Consider the following 15254-nt stretch of genomic DNA (forward strand, 5'->3'; position numbering starts at 1 on the left):
CATTTCTATACCATTCAGCACTAAACATCTCTCACTTTCCCTCATATATCCTTAAATTCAAATTCCCTTTCATTTGCTTTTCCTTGATTTTGTTTTTAACAGCCCAATGATTCTCCACCCACAATCTGCTGTATCTAACCCCAGATTCTCTCCCTTATAGCCTGGGCCTCATAAAATTGCAGAACCAGCTACACCCAGGACTCACAGCACACAACCCTGCAGGACTTGCCATAAGCAGAGGTAGCATTTCTGGATGATCACTTCCCACCCACCCTACCCCACACCCCAAACCCCCCATGGTAATCATTACATTTATAGATAGCTCAAATTACCTAGCTTTCCTGTTAAACCAATTATGTCCACCAAGCCCCCCACACCCAAAATAGCTATACTCACACAATACCTCTTTAACCCTTAACCCTCCTAACCACAGCTCTTAAAAACACAGCACCTACTCTCCTACTAATGTTCTCACTTCTATTTTTCACTTTCTCTCTCACTTCCCTCATCATTAAAATCTCTCTATCATTTCACTTACCTGTTCCTGCTAACACCATCTTCATTGCTCCCTCCTTGCTCCCCTCATCTCTGTATTCATCACATGCACTTTACTCATATTTATCCAGCCTTTCTCCACACACCCCTCCTAAATCCCTTAAATACAAGCTCTCATCCCCAACATTTAAATCTTACTCGCACCTTCTCTTCCTTTCCATCCTACTACTCCTAGCAGCAGGTGATGTCTCTCCAAACCCTGGTCCCTCCACTACTCAGCCACCTGGTTCAAACACCAGAAACCACTACAACCTAATACCCATTCCATGTAATTCTCACTATAATTCCTCTTTTAAAGCTGCCCTCTGGAATGCACGCTCTGTGTGCAGCACCTTTAAATCTACTTCCATCCATGACCTATTTATCTCACACTCCCTAAACCTACTTGCACTAACAGAAACATGGCTCTCTCCCTCGGACACTGCTACCCCTGCCTCACTGTCCTTTGGTGGTCTTCACTTTACCCACAATCCAAGACAAGCGGAGATTAAAGGTGGCGGTGTAGGTTTTCTTCTCTCACCCCACTGCTCCTTTAAAACCCTGCCCACCCCCCCTTCCCTCTCTTTCCCATCATTCGAAATTCATTCAATTCGCCTTTTCAAACCCTTCTCTGCTAACATTGCCGTCATCTATCGTCCCCCTGGTTCCCCTCTCCTCTTCCTTGACCACTTTGCTGCCTGGCTACCCTACTTCCTCTCTTCCAACATTCCATCCCTAATTCTTGGAGACTTCAATATTCCCATTAACCCACCTTTAACCCCAGCAGCCTCTAAACTACTTTCAATTACTTCCTCCCTTGGACTATTGCAGTGGGCTAATTCTCCCACTCATGTAGCTGGCAATACCCTCGACCTTATTTTCTCCTATTCATGTACATTATCTAATATCTGCAACACTCCATTTCCTCTCTCTGATCACCACCTCTTATCGTTTGCTCTCAATTACCCCCTCACCCAACAACCTCAGCCTAACCCCCCTCAGCTCAGGAGGAACCTTAACTCTATTGACCTCCAGCAGCTGTCGGCTGACATTGATTCACAACTGCTATCCATCCCTTCCCTCTCCTGTCCCTCACTGGCCATCTCCACATATAACACTACCCTCACATCTGCCTTGAACACTGCAGCCCCACTCCAAACATGCACCACGAGGAGAACACGACCCCAACCTTGGCATAATAAATCAACACGCTATCTGCAGAGTTGCTCCCGCTGTGCTGAACGCTCCTGGAGGAAGTCTCGCACCCAGGCAGACTATCTTCATTATAGATTCATGTTGCTTTCGTACAGCGCAGCCCTTGCCCTCGCCAAACAGTCCTACTTTTCCTCTCTCATTAGTTCATGCTCCCGCAATCCCAGACGTCTCTTTGACACTTTTAATTCCCTTCTCCGCCCTGCTGTGGCCACCCCCCAAACTAACCTTACAGCTGATAGCTTTGCATATTACTTTACTGACAAGATTGAACAGCTAAGGAAACAATTCTCCCCTCCTTGCCGTTCTCTTTCTCAACCACACATAAATCATGCTTTCCCTACCCTTCAGACTTTCTCCCCAGCTACTGAACAAGAGGTGGCTGCACTTCTCCATTCCTCTCGCCCCACCACTTGCCCACTTGATCCTGTCCCATCTCACCTCATCAGATCTCTCTCCCCTTGTCTTGTGCCTATCCTAACACACATCTTTAACTGCTCTCTCTCTTCTGGCACTGTTCCTGCTGACCTTAAACATGCCACTGTAATACCTATCCTGAAAAAACCATCTCTTGACCCGTCCTCCCCCTCGAACTATCGTCCCATATCCCTGCTCCCTTACTCATCAAAGCTTTTGGAAAGACTTGTCTTTACCCGTGTGTCTCACTTCCTTAATTCCAACTCTCTCCTTGACCCTCTTCAGTCTGGCTTCCGCCCTCTCCACTCTACTGAGACCGCTCTTATCAAAGTGACTAATGACCTAATCTCCGCTAAATCCAAAGGTCACTACTCCATATTAATTCTCCTTGACCTCTCTGCTGCCTTTGACACAGTTGATCATTCTCTTCTCCTTCAAACTCTTCAATCACTCGGTCTCTGTGACTCTGTCCTCTCTTGGTTTTCCTCCTATCTCTCCCAACGCTCATTTAGTGTCTCATTTTCCAAGGATACCTCCTCCCCTCGCCCTGTCTTGGTTGGAGTTCCCCAAGGCTCTGTCCTTGGTCCCCTTCTATTTTCTCTTTATACTGCCTCTCTTGGAAAACTTATTGCCTCTTTTGGATTCAACTACCACCTGTACGCTGATGACACTCAGATATACCTCTCCTCACCGGACCTCTCCCCGGCCGTCCTGCAACGTGTCACTGCTTGCCTCTCTTCCATCTCTGACTGGATGTCGTCACGCTTTCTCAAACTTAACCTCTCTAAAACTGAACTCCTTGTCTTTCCTCCTCCTAATACTGATCCTCCTCTCTCACTCTCCCTTCAAGTCAGTGATATCCACATAAGTCCATCCCTACAAGCGCGCTGTCTTGGCGTCATACTTGACTCTGGTCTCACCTTTGAGTCTCACATCCAGTTTGTTGCCAAGTCCTGTAGGTTCCAACTCAAAAACATAGCCCGCATCCGCCCCTTTCTTACGCAAGATGCTACCAAGGAGCTTGTCCATGCTCTAGTAATTTCCCGCATGGATTACTGTAACCCTCTCCTGATTGGTCTCCCCAAAAGCCGTACTGCCCCGCTACAGTCTGTAATGAATGCTGCAGCTAGACTGATTTTCCTATCCAGTCGGTCCTCTCACACCTCGCCCCTCTGCCAGTCCTTACATTGGCTCCCTGTATCCTATAGGAGTCAATTCAAAGTGCTAACCCATACATTTAAAGCACTGAACAATTCCAGCCCCTCTTATATCTCTTCACTGATCCAGAGGTATGCCCCTCCTCGTACCCTCCGCTCTGCCCGCGACCACCTCCTGACCGCTGCTCGCACCCGTACGGCCAACTCACGCTTGCAGGACTTCTCACGGGCGGCTCCTCTCCTATGGAATAACTTGCCTACTGCCATCAGACTCTCCCCTAGTCTTCAATCATTTAAGAAGGGCCTTAAATCCCATCTCTTCAGGAAAGCGTATGGCCTCCCAGAGTAATCTCTCCCTTACATACCTGTCCCTATGGAATAGTGCTTTGCTCTCTCCTCCAGCTCTGCTTCACTCCTACTTGATATTTCCTATCCTAATGTTTCTAATACCCCACCTCCTATAGACTGTAAGCTCATTTGAGCAGGGTCCTCTTCAACCTATTATTCCTGTCAGTTTTCTTGTAATTGTCTTATTTATTGTTACATCCCCCCCCTCTCAAAATATTGTAAAGCGCTACGGAATCTGTTGGCGCTATATAAATGGCAATAATAATAATAATAAAAACAGATACACTGAAACAGTCTCCAGTATGATCCTGAGCAAACTAATGTGGTTGTAAAAACGGAAACTTTGTCGAGTTTTTCTTAAAGAGACAATGTAGTCGGAATAACCATTTCCCTTCATTGAATTGGTTATCATGCCTAGAGTCTCAGGCATTGTTTCCCCCATTCTGTGTGACAAACTTTTTGAGCCATTCTAATCGTGGCCAACCAAAGCCCTGCCTCTACCTCCCAACATTTTAAATGGACAAAGAGACAGACATTTATTTTTGTGGGAGGTGGGGGATATTAGGTGGAAGATCAAAATAGCTTTAATTTTGAAATTTACTTTGAATTATCACTTTAATTAAAAACCCTGTTAATCTGTATGTCATAAACATATCAGAAACAGTTTCAGCAAAATCACAGTTAGGTTATTGACCTGTGTAACTAATTATGTTAGAACCAGCAGACACATATTTTTGACAGCAAGTGTGTCAAGTCTGTAAATTGTAAATATATAACCCACAGGTGTTGGTCTAAAAACACACAGACAAAGCTGCAAGAACTATTGTACATGTTAAACAATTAAAGTACTACTAACAATTTCCACCAAACAAAACTGAGGGGAAAAAAAATACATTGAGAAATATCATGTGTGGGACAACTGAAATTTGTAAAAAAAAAAATAAAAATAAAAAAATAAAGAGAACAGGTGGGGTTAAACTGCATATAGCTGAGTAATGTGGTTGGGCAGAAAAAAAAAACACCTGTAAGATACATTTTGCCTTTTATGCTGCCAACAGTATAATGAATCTAAATGAAAATTACAAAATGGTCCCATATGATATGCATTCTAATATTTTTTAACAACATCCAGTGTATTAACAAGAGGCCTGTGGGATTTACAGATTAACCAGTGAATGGAAGTTTAAATATTGTGCTGTTTTAAATAGCAACTTCATTTTCAAACTACCATCATTCACTGTTGAGTCAATAAAGCCTGAAATATACACTAAGTGAGGGGTGGGATGGGGAGGGGAGAAATCAATAAATAAGTTTGACATTCCTAAAAAGCTTCTGACAGCAACTAAGTCTTCCTGGCAACAATTAAATGTACCTTATTTACTCTACAGCAGGAGATTTCACACCTCTCAAGAAGTTTAGCTCACCTGTTTTCAAAGATAACTTTTAAAATGAAGCCAATTGGTGCAAGCTGATCTGAGAATCCTGATTCAGTGACAACTACAGATAAGTTAACCCTAACTTCTGGCACACTAGCCGTTTTGGACTACCTTCCCTATAATGCTCAGCCAGACAACTGCAGAATTAGACATCCTGGCAAAAAAAATATATATATATATAATGAACATGAAAAACTATAAGCTTTCACAAATAAAGGTGGATTTGTCTTATGTGAAAGACAATAGAGTCTAAATCTAAATTAAAGCCAGAAATTCAATCTAGATTAAAGCCAGAAAATACCTGAAAATTAAGGATTTAAAGCACTGGGTTAGTTAGGACACTTGTTTCTGCTTGCCCTTCTAGCAGAGAAAGGGCATAACGTTCTAAAGACACAAGGTTACATATAAATAAAAAGGTATGCAGGCTTTTACCTTCTTCCTCAAATTCTAACTGTTCACAGGGGCCTTCATCATAAACAGTCTCCTGCTCACTTTCACAATCATATTCATAGCTTTCTTCTTCTAGTAACGGTTCAATAAAGGACATAATTATAAAATATCCCAGGTTTGGCAGAGATCAGAGAAATCAATGGATTGTCTCCTCGTTAAGATCCAGTGATAGCGTTTGGTGGTCCCCTGGGGCAGCATGTGTGGCACAGAAGGGGTAGACTGGGAGCCCCATTTACGGGGCAGCATCCTGTCAGCTCACATACTGGGGAGAAAGAGCTGTGTGTCTTAATCTGAGCACTGTCCCTACTGACACATATGTGGAACCAAGAGCGACTTGGGATACACCCACGCCTGCTGGAACACCTGCTATAGCCTCACCTGTGCTGCTTTACTTAAAGGGGAACAAGTCAGAAACACAATAATATAAACACAAGAAAATCCCACATATGCAGAGGCAAATTTTGCTTTTTCACAGTTGTTTGAGACATAAAAAGATTTAGCGTTCAACTAACCCTACTCTCCCTTAATTGCAGAGAAAATGGTATCTTCCTGCAAGTTTCATAGCAACTGCAGGCAGGAAGGGCTGGCTGATACTACACCTAGTATGGGGAGGGCCTAGATGTTACCTTTCCAATGATTCATTAACCCTGCAAGTTTCACATTAGACATTCCATTGCACAATGACAGAGGCTGACGTACAGTGACAGGCATTACACAGCTCTTCTGAACTGCAGGCTGTATGTTTGTTTTCCATAGGTTCAGTTCCCTTAATACGGCAACATGGGAAAACCAGTTTTGAATGTGACCCTAAAATGGTACATTTGCATTATAAAATAAATTAAAATATATTTTTAAATAAATACAAATGTGTAAAGGAGTGAGTATTTTAATAAAATGAAAAATAAAAAAATGAATAAAAATATTTTGGGGCTTAGGCAATTTCCCTCCCTGGAAACAGTGCATATTCTGCTTGTTGTATGTGCCTCTGATTTTTTTTTTTTTTTTTTTTTTTTTTTAGAAATGGAGCAGTTTCTGAATTTGACCCAAAATTTCCATTTTAAGATTCACAAAAGGAAATTTGTCATCTGCTCAGAAACTTACCACTGAACAAAAATCCATTCATAGAAATACCCCTGAATACACTCTTGATTTCATTATTCAGAGGGCAAAAATGCAAATGCAGCAATCAGGCAAGGGGTTAATTAAACGAAATGGTTGCAGAGTGGGCCGGGCTGAATGGATATATGGATAAACCCAAAGGCATCAGTGAGAGTTTTCACACACCATGATTGGGGCATGGCAGATAGCAGCCGTAAAGAGCCTATGCATGCATGAGGATGCAGCACTGGTGCGCTCCCATAACGCTTGAACGAACTGTACAGTGAGATGGGGACTTGCACACAGAGGTGTATCTACTGAAAATAGTGTATCTAGCAAGCACTGAAACTGCAAACATCTAACACCCATCTTTTAGATGCCTTTACCATAAAATCAGCTAAAATAAAATGCAAGCTGTATGTGATGTGTGTGTGCTGGTATGTATGTGATCTGTGTGGTGGCTGCATGTAATGTGTGTGGTGGTGTGCTCTGTGTAGCTCCCACCTGCTTGGCTTTCTTCACGGCTATGATCCCTGGTGGTCTAATGGGATGGGATGGAAGTGTTACTGAGGACTACACCCGTTAGAGGTATAAACCTCACTCTGCCAGCTCCGATCCCCTGCACCGCAGCAGGGTAAAAATAATAAAATAAACTGCCTGCCCTTAAAATGCTCAAGTGGTGACAAGCGCAAGTGCCATACAGTAGGTATGTTGTCACTACTTGCACAGTATGGTCCAGCCAACCCACGGGGAGGATGGCCTTATATGCCTGATTTGTAAATAGATGTAACCATTGATTCTAAAAATATAAGATGCTTAGGCTAATTATGCAACTATATGAAATTTCTCTCACTATCCTTCAATAACCATCGCTAAACACCCTAAAATTTGATAAAGTCAGATCTGGTTAGGTCACATAATAGCTACCCCAACAAATAGTATATCTTACAGGATGAATCTGTAAGACATCAGCTGATTTGGGAAATCAGATTTTCTTCACACAGTAAATTGTAGTAATTAGATGATGATTCAACCAATGCTTTGGATTCCGAGCTTGCATTAAAGAGTTGCTCCAAGCACCATAGGAACTCCAGTGATTTTAAGTGGTCATGGTGGCTGGAATCCATATGTGCAGTGTTTAACTCCTCTGCTGCCGGATTTTCAACTCCACCTCCGGCAGCATCATTGGGCCATCATTAGCCTCCCCAGGACAACATTTCCAGGCTAGCTAATATTAATTTTATGCATGTTTAACATCTGACATCATCACGCACAGCATACTGGATACAGGTGACCAATGATGACACAGAAGTTGGAGGCCTCAGTCCATTCTCCCCTATAATCTAACATGGCTGCCTGTGCTTTATGAGATTTGCAATCACACATATCGTGTACAATCCATTGCACATGGTCACTTTCACTTTATCAGGGCATGACATGATTTTTGCCTTAGAAAGATTTGCCTTAAGTGCAGTCTGCTTGTCTTGTCCCAGAGGGAGAGGTGAGGTTACATCAGGTTTGTGGTTGTCAATAGGACAATCCTGTGATTTAAATATAACAATACAGTAACTGCAGTAAGAGGCATCTTACAAAATAATAGCAGAATGATGTGACCTGCAGTCACGTAACCAAAGGATAAGTCCCATTAAAAGAAGAAAGCTATACGATATGTTAGTAGAGTGTCAGATTCCACACAGTTAAGGCCTTTTCTTACTCTAACAGAATATACAACAGAGTATTTTCTTTTAAATCCTCAGCATATGTTCTGTCCTTACATTATTACACAGGCTTCAAGAAATATAAAAGGTATTCTAAAAGTGAGCTGTGATGTGGATTAACAGAAAATGGCCAAAAATAAAAACAAATTCACATAACTGACTTGTGGATGCCTCATTAAAAAAATGTATTGACACAGAGAGAATAAGGTTACTGCTTAAAGGGACACTATAGTCACCAGAAAAACTACAGCTTAATATAGTGGTTCTACGGTCTATAGCAGGGGTAGTCAACCTTTTAATACCTACTGCCCACTATGGTATCTTTGTTGATGGTAACATTTCCTTACAGCCCACCAGTGCCGCAATAACTAATGTTATAGCGCAAGTGCAATTTTTGTATATATTATTTATATATTATTTATATATATATATATATATATATATATATATATATATATATATATATATATATATATATATATATATATATTTAAATGTATACATTTTTCCCTTTTTTCTATTTTCTATTCAACTTTGTTTCTATGTGTGTCTGTGATGTGCAATGTGTCTGTGAGGGGGGGTAGTGCGTGTGAGAAGGGAGGGCAGTGAGTGTGGGGGCAGTGTGAGAGGGGGGGCAGTGCGTGTGGGGGGGCAGTGCGTGTGAGAGGGGGGGCAGTGCGTGTGAGAGGGGGGGCAGTGCGTGTGAGAGGGGGGGCAGTGCGTGTGAGAGGGGGGGCAGTGCGTGTGAGAGGGGGGGCAGTGCGTGTGAGAGGGGGGGCAGTGCGTGTGAGAGGGGGGGGCAGTGCGTGTGAGAGGGGGGGGCAGTGCGTGTGAGAGGGGGGGGCAGTGCGTGTGAGAGGGGGGGGCAGTGCGTGTTTGTGTGTGATGGGTGCATAGGGTCTATGCTGTGTGTAGGTGGGTGAGATGTGAAAATCTATCTTAAGGTCTCCTCCTCCCTTCTTACCTTTTACCAGGGAGGGTTGACATAATGCTGCAAGCCATGGTGGTCCAGTGGTGGCATGTTCACTTTAGCCTGCAGCTCCTGCGAGCACAGCACTGTATCAGAGCGTTTCCATAGTAATGTGCAGAAACGCTCCGACCAGCCTGCTTGCAGGATGAACACAGAGCTTCCCAGGTCCTTCCCTCTGCTGAAACTAAGTGCCAGCAGGCCGGTGAGGGAGATCTTTGATCTCCTCACCAGCCCGAGAGGGCTTACAGCAAGGATGGCTCTGCATGGGCCAAAAAGTATCTCCCCTGTCGGCCTTAGTCCATGGCCATCGAGGTCCACTGGGCGTTTTCTGCAGAACCGACCACCACCCACCTGAAATCCCAAACTGCCCACTACTGGGGGGTAGGGGCCAGGTTTACTACCACGGTTTATAGCCTGCTCCCTGCAGGCTTTTTAATGTGAACACTGCCTTTTTGGTGCCTAGTAACACCTCTAGTGGCAATTACTCAGACGGCCACTAGAGATGCGTCTTACTGGCATTCTGGATCTTCACGCTCTGTTGGAGATGCTGAACATTCCCCATAGAGTTGCACTGATTCAACGCAGCTCGGAGTTTTGCTGCAAAATAGCCACCAAATGCTTTCCTTTGGGAAAGCATTGAATTGGCTGAGATCATCAAGATTGAGTGATTAAAGATTGAAGAGTAAAATATTTTCAGGGCACTCGGAGTGGGGCCAGTCGACTAAACAGGCACATCAGCACTATGGTGTCAGGAATACAGGTTTGTATTCCTGACACTATAGTGTTTGTTAAATAAAAGTGATATGTAGTGACTGTGGCAAAGTTTTATAAACATTTTTTTTAAGCAGCAAGGCCAGGATGGACTGCAGGAACAGAAGTCTCATGCCTGCCCAACCTGTTCTCATGCCTACCCAATTTGAGTTTATGGTCTCTTTAAAATAGCTGGCTCTGAAAAGAACACAAACATGGCTTAGAAGCCTGGGAAAAGAGAAAATGCCTTCAAAGCGTAATCAAAGGCGTTTTAAAGGTGGTAACTAAGCTGCCTCTGCCCAGCTAACAGACATGCATACAAATACGATGTTTCAGAGGCCAACATGCCGAAATTGGGGTATTCTAACACAACTCAACCTCCTGTTTTTATTAGGACTCTATATGTTTTAACCTATTCCTTTATCTTTCATTCCAGCTCTTTAAAGTACCGTATATACTCGAGTATAAGCCGAGTTTTTCAGCACATTTTTTGTGCTGAAAAACCCCAACTCGGCTTATACTCGAGTCAATGTCTGTATTATGGCAATTTACATTGCCATAATACAGACTGGGGGCTGGCAGCGAGCGCTTACCTCTCCTTCAGCTCCTGTCAGCTCCCTTCTCCTCCGCTCCGGTCCTTTCAGCACCTCTGTCAGCTCCCAGTGTAAGTCTCGCGAGAGCCGCGGGGTCATAGTGCGGCTCTCGCGAGACTTACACTGTGAGCTGACAGAAGAGCTGCACGGACTGACGCGGAGGAGAAGGGAGCTGACAGGAGCTGCAGGAGAGGTAAGTGCTTCCTGCCAGCCCCCCTCCTCCTCACTGAACTGCCAATGCCACTGGACCACCAGGGAGTGAGAGCCCCCTCTCCCCTCCATGTATCAAGCAGGGAGGGGGGACGAAAAAAATAATAAAAATAATAATAATAAAAAAATAATAAAATAATAATTTAAAAAATTAATATAACAAAAAAAACTATTAAAATAAAATAATAAAAAAATAATACAAATGCCCACCCCCCCACCAAGGCTCTGCATCACACACTCAAACACTGCATTCAAATACACTGCATTCTCATACACACACACTGCATTCTCATACACACACACTGCATTCTCATACATACACACTGTAAATAAATATTCAATTAATATAATTTTTTTAGGATCTAATTTTATTTAGAAATTTACCAGTAGCTGCTGCATTTCTCACCCTAGTCTTATACTCGAGTCAATACGTTTTCCCAGTTTTTTGGGGTAAAATTAGGGGCCTCGGCTTATATTCGGGTCTGCTTATACTCGAGTATATACGGTATGTTGTTTTAAAGAATTTATCACAATACATTATTTAGCACTCTATAGTTTTTATACCATGCCTTTAGGGCTTCATTGATCAGTTGAGTTTCTCTAAAAATATTTAAAGCAGAGATCTGTAAATCACACCAGCAGTTATGTTATGAATTTAAAACAAACAATTATTAACACTTTCATTACTTCGCATATAATGTGTACAACTTAGAAGGAAATTGAGGGGGAAAAAAAAGTGTATTTGAAAATTAAAGTAAAAACGTTTTTGGAAAGTTTCCCAGCTAAGACATTCTCAACTGAGTTACAGTCTGCAAATAAGGATTTAAATTCACCACACGTCGGGGGGCGGAGCCTGACCTTCAAGCCGAGCAGACGTGTCTGCAACGGGCTCCCGCTGAGGGGGCATAATCTGGGGGGAAAACAACGGCTACTTAGCCCAAAATCACTCAGGGGTGTGCCACCCACATTGGGGGTGCCCTCCAGAACCCACCGCTACCACCCCGGGGCCCACCGAGGCCAGGAACGCGGAGACATAAACGCGGCCTTCTGAGGCTGAAGCCGAGGAGAGGCGTCCGCTTTCCTCGGCACAGGACCCCTCAAGCGACCTCTACTCAATCAATTCCCCCCCCCCCCCCCCCCGGACCGGTGGGGGATATCCCGGTCTCTACTGGACACAACAACCAGGAAGAAAAGCAGACAAATCAGCCACAAGCCATACTGGGGTAAACGGCACACGAGGCACTCCCAAGATGGCCGCCCAGTGTGAGCACAAAGAGCGGAACACCCGCACCCAGCAACCTAGGTACCCCCTGGAGATATTTGACCACCTATGTACAAGCTTTAGGGAACTCCTGCAGAGCAGAGGAGCGACCTACCGCCAAGCGGAGAGAATGGTGGCCGCATGTGTTCGGCCTGCAGCACGACGCAGCTATTACAAGCGAACACCACAAGCATCCAAAATGGCTGTCCGACACTTCAGATGCCAGCGGGCCCAGAGAGGAAAAATGGCGGCAGGGACATCAGACGCACCATTCCACTCACAAATTAAAACACCCGGTAACACAAAACAAATACAGCAAACAAGAATCTCACCTGTCCCACATTCCGGCTCCCAGTGCAGCAATGCCCGACACTACACAAGAAACGAGGCTACACAAGCAACAGCACGGCAACAAATCCCACGAGGCACCGCCAGAGCCGACTCCCGAAGCAAAGCAAGCAAGCCATGGGGTGACAATGGAGATGGACTGAAGCATCCACCTGCTCATAACCCCCCATCACTGGGCATTGGCTGAACTTTATAACACTTGGACTGCATCTGAGCTGCAGGTTTACTAGACCCAACAGCTTATATATGCCCTCTAATGTTACTATGCAAACCAATTATTTAGATCTATGTTTTAGTTCAACCTTGTACTCACTCTACTAGGCTGACATACCTTAAGCACAACTAGCACTGTTATTAGCATGTTTAGTTCAGCATAGTATACCATAAACAACGTTTAATAGCTTGAAATCTTCATTTAAAACTGTACAAATATATATCTCACTTTGCACCTAGCTGGGACACCGTCTCGCAGCCAGATTTATCTTTATGCCTACTTATTGAGAAGTCGGATCCCCAAGTAGCTTCTGCATACTCGGTTAAAATATTGCTCTAATCTGTCTACACCTACTTCTGTATAGTCAAGCTAGATTAGCTAGAGTTTAACTTGTACCTAGACACGGGTGCCTAACATATATCCTCTTATCCTCACTTCACAATTGCACAGATCCTCCAGATATACTAAGCTATAATTCTTTGTTCTTTGCCTAGTTTGTTCTCACACTGTTTTAATCTTTTCATAACTCAAAGCCACTCGATGTTTGCACTACCGCACAGCACAACGCTCCCTGTCAATACCTCTTTCAAACTATTCAGGGTCCGCTTGGGAGTCCCTTGTGCTTATGTTTGAATTTTAGAGTTTCCTGACCCTTGTTTAACTAGTCTTACAACTAACTTTATAAGCAGAAAACCCATCAGCCGTCACACATGTATAATACCTGCTAACACAGCTTAGCAAGTCTACCTCACTATATATATATTTTTTTGTTTTGTTTTTACTTTTTTTTTTTTATGCGAAAAGCTCAGAATAAGCAAGTAATACTCCTTCCCACACGCACGCTAACATATACTCATCACTCACTTATGTTATACTGTATTAACGCTGAATCACTATTTACTTAAAAAATGTGCAAGTCTTCCTCATGCCATGCTCATGTTATATTATGTTTCTGTATTCGCGCTTGAGACTGCTGTTGTGGCACTCTAAGCTCTGTTGTATTCAACTGCACGACAAAAATAAAGAATTAAAAAAAAAAAAGAAAAACAAATTGTAACCTAAAACCTGGAAATTAAAGAGACACTTAAAATAAAGGGAAAAAAAACTTACAAATCATTGTTTTTTGTAGATAAAGCCCAAATAAAAACATGCATGCACTTAAAAAAAAAAAATAAATTCACCACACGTCAGTGATTACACAATAAACCCTTTAGATTTCCAATGGACAGAAGGAGAGGATAGAAAAAATGTTTTTAAATGTTTTTAAAAACATACTTGGCTGACATCACCAAGGCTTTCTCATAGGATTGTCTGAGACTGTCAAGAAATCGGATCAAGGGCAGATCTAGCATAAGCCAAACACAGCCCTGGCCAATCAGCATCTCCTCATAGAAATGCATTGAATAAATGCATCTTTTTGAGGAAAATTCAGTGCCTTCATGCAAAGGGTGGAGACACTGAATGTCATTGCTGAATGTCAGCACTGCCCCATGAAGCACCTCTAGTAGCCATATGAGGAGAGGCCAGTGGAGGTATCCCTAGGCTGTAATGTAAACACTGCATTTTCTCTGAAAAACAATGTTAACTGTAAAAAGCCTAAAGGGAATAATTATATTCACCAGAACAGGTATTATAAGCTGTAGTTGTTCTGGTAACTGTAGTGTCCCTTTAACCCCTTAAGGACCAAACTTCTGTAAAAAAGGGAATCATGACATGTCACACGTGTCATGTGTCCTTAAGGGGTTAATGAAATTGATATTGCTTAAAGGGATTCTGTAGTGTAAGGAATACAAAGTTGTATTTCTTACACTATAGTTACCTCTGCCCCGGCACAGAAAGGGTTAAAAATAAATAAACTTTATTTACTCACCCAACTCCAGCATCGATGTCCTCTGGCGCTGGGTCTCTGTTCTACCTCCTCTGACATCAGCCAACTGGGGGGCTAATGCGCATTAGGACCTCTCATTGCTTCAATGATTTCCTATGGTAACATTACAGACGCTGGAAGTTGCTCTGCATGAGGACATCCAGCATCATTTTTTTTCCCCCATAGGAAAGCATTGATTCAATGTTCTCCTATAGGGAGGTGTAATACATGTAGCATTTCCAGCGCAATAGTCTCCACTTGTCACTGGACGTTGGAGGCGTAGCTGTGGGACATTGGCGCTGGGGTTGGGTAAGGAAAGTGAATAAAGGGTTTTTAACACTTTGTTCACATCTGTGTAGGGGGCAAAAAGGAGGGGAATGGCAGAGGGAATACAGTACCAAATTATTCCTGGCACTTATAGTATCCCATTAAGCACCATTACCACCAGGGAGCAAACAGTCTCTGAACTAGTAAAGCCATTGGAGCCTCATCCATAGACTGTTAACCAAAGGGAGACCTTACTCTACAAATTAACACGTGGCCTTACAAAGATTCTTCTACCAAATGTAGTACTGTTCTAAACAATGGGTTAGCTACCAAGTCTTGCACAGTTATTGAGAACCTAGGGTGAGTGATAGGGAATAAAATATTAGTGAATAATTATCATATCA

The 15254-nt window shown here is 43.1% G+C and overlaps 1 protein-coding gene across 7 annotated transcripts in view; it reads right to left on the reverse strand.

Annotated features, from left to right (window-relative positions):
- The window catches only part of TRAK1 (trafficking kinesin protein 1), a 126032-nt gene that overhangs the window by 77353 nt on the left and 33425 nt on the right, over nt 1–15254 (reverse strand). The window contains exon 1 of one of the 7 annotated variants that reach the window (XM_063452089.1): nt 5537–5918. The exons of the other annotated variants lie outside the window; for them this stretch is intronic. Within the exon in view, the coding sequence (XP_063308159.1) occupies nt 5537–5651 (115 nt within the window). The 5' untranslated portion in view covers nt 5652–5918. Of the gene's footprint in view, nt 1–5536; nt 5919–15254 lie in introns of those variants that run through there. 7 annotated transcript variants of the gene reach the window in all.

Source organism: Pelobates fuscus, chromosome 4 (assembly GCF_036172605.1).
Source record: "Pelobates fuscus isolate aPelFus1 chromosome 4, aPelFus1.pri, whole genome shotgun sequence".
NCBI lineage: Eukaryota > Metazoa > Chordata > Amphibia > Anura > Pelobatidae > Pelobates > Pelobates fuscus.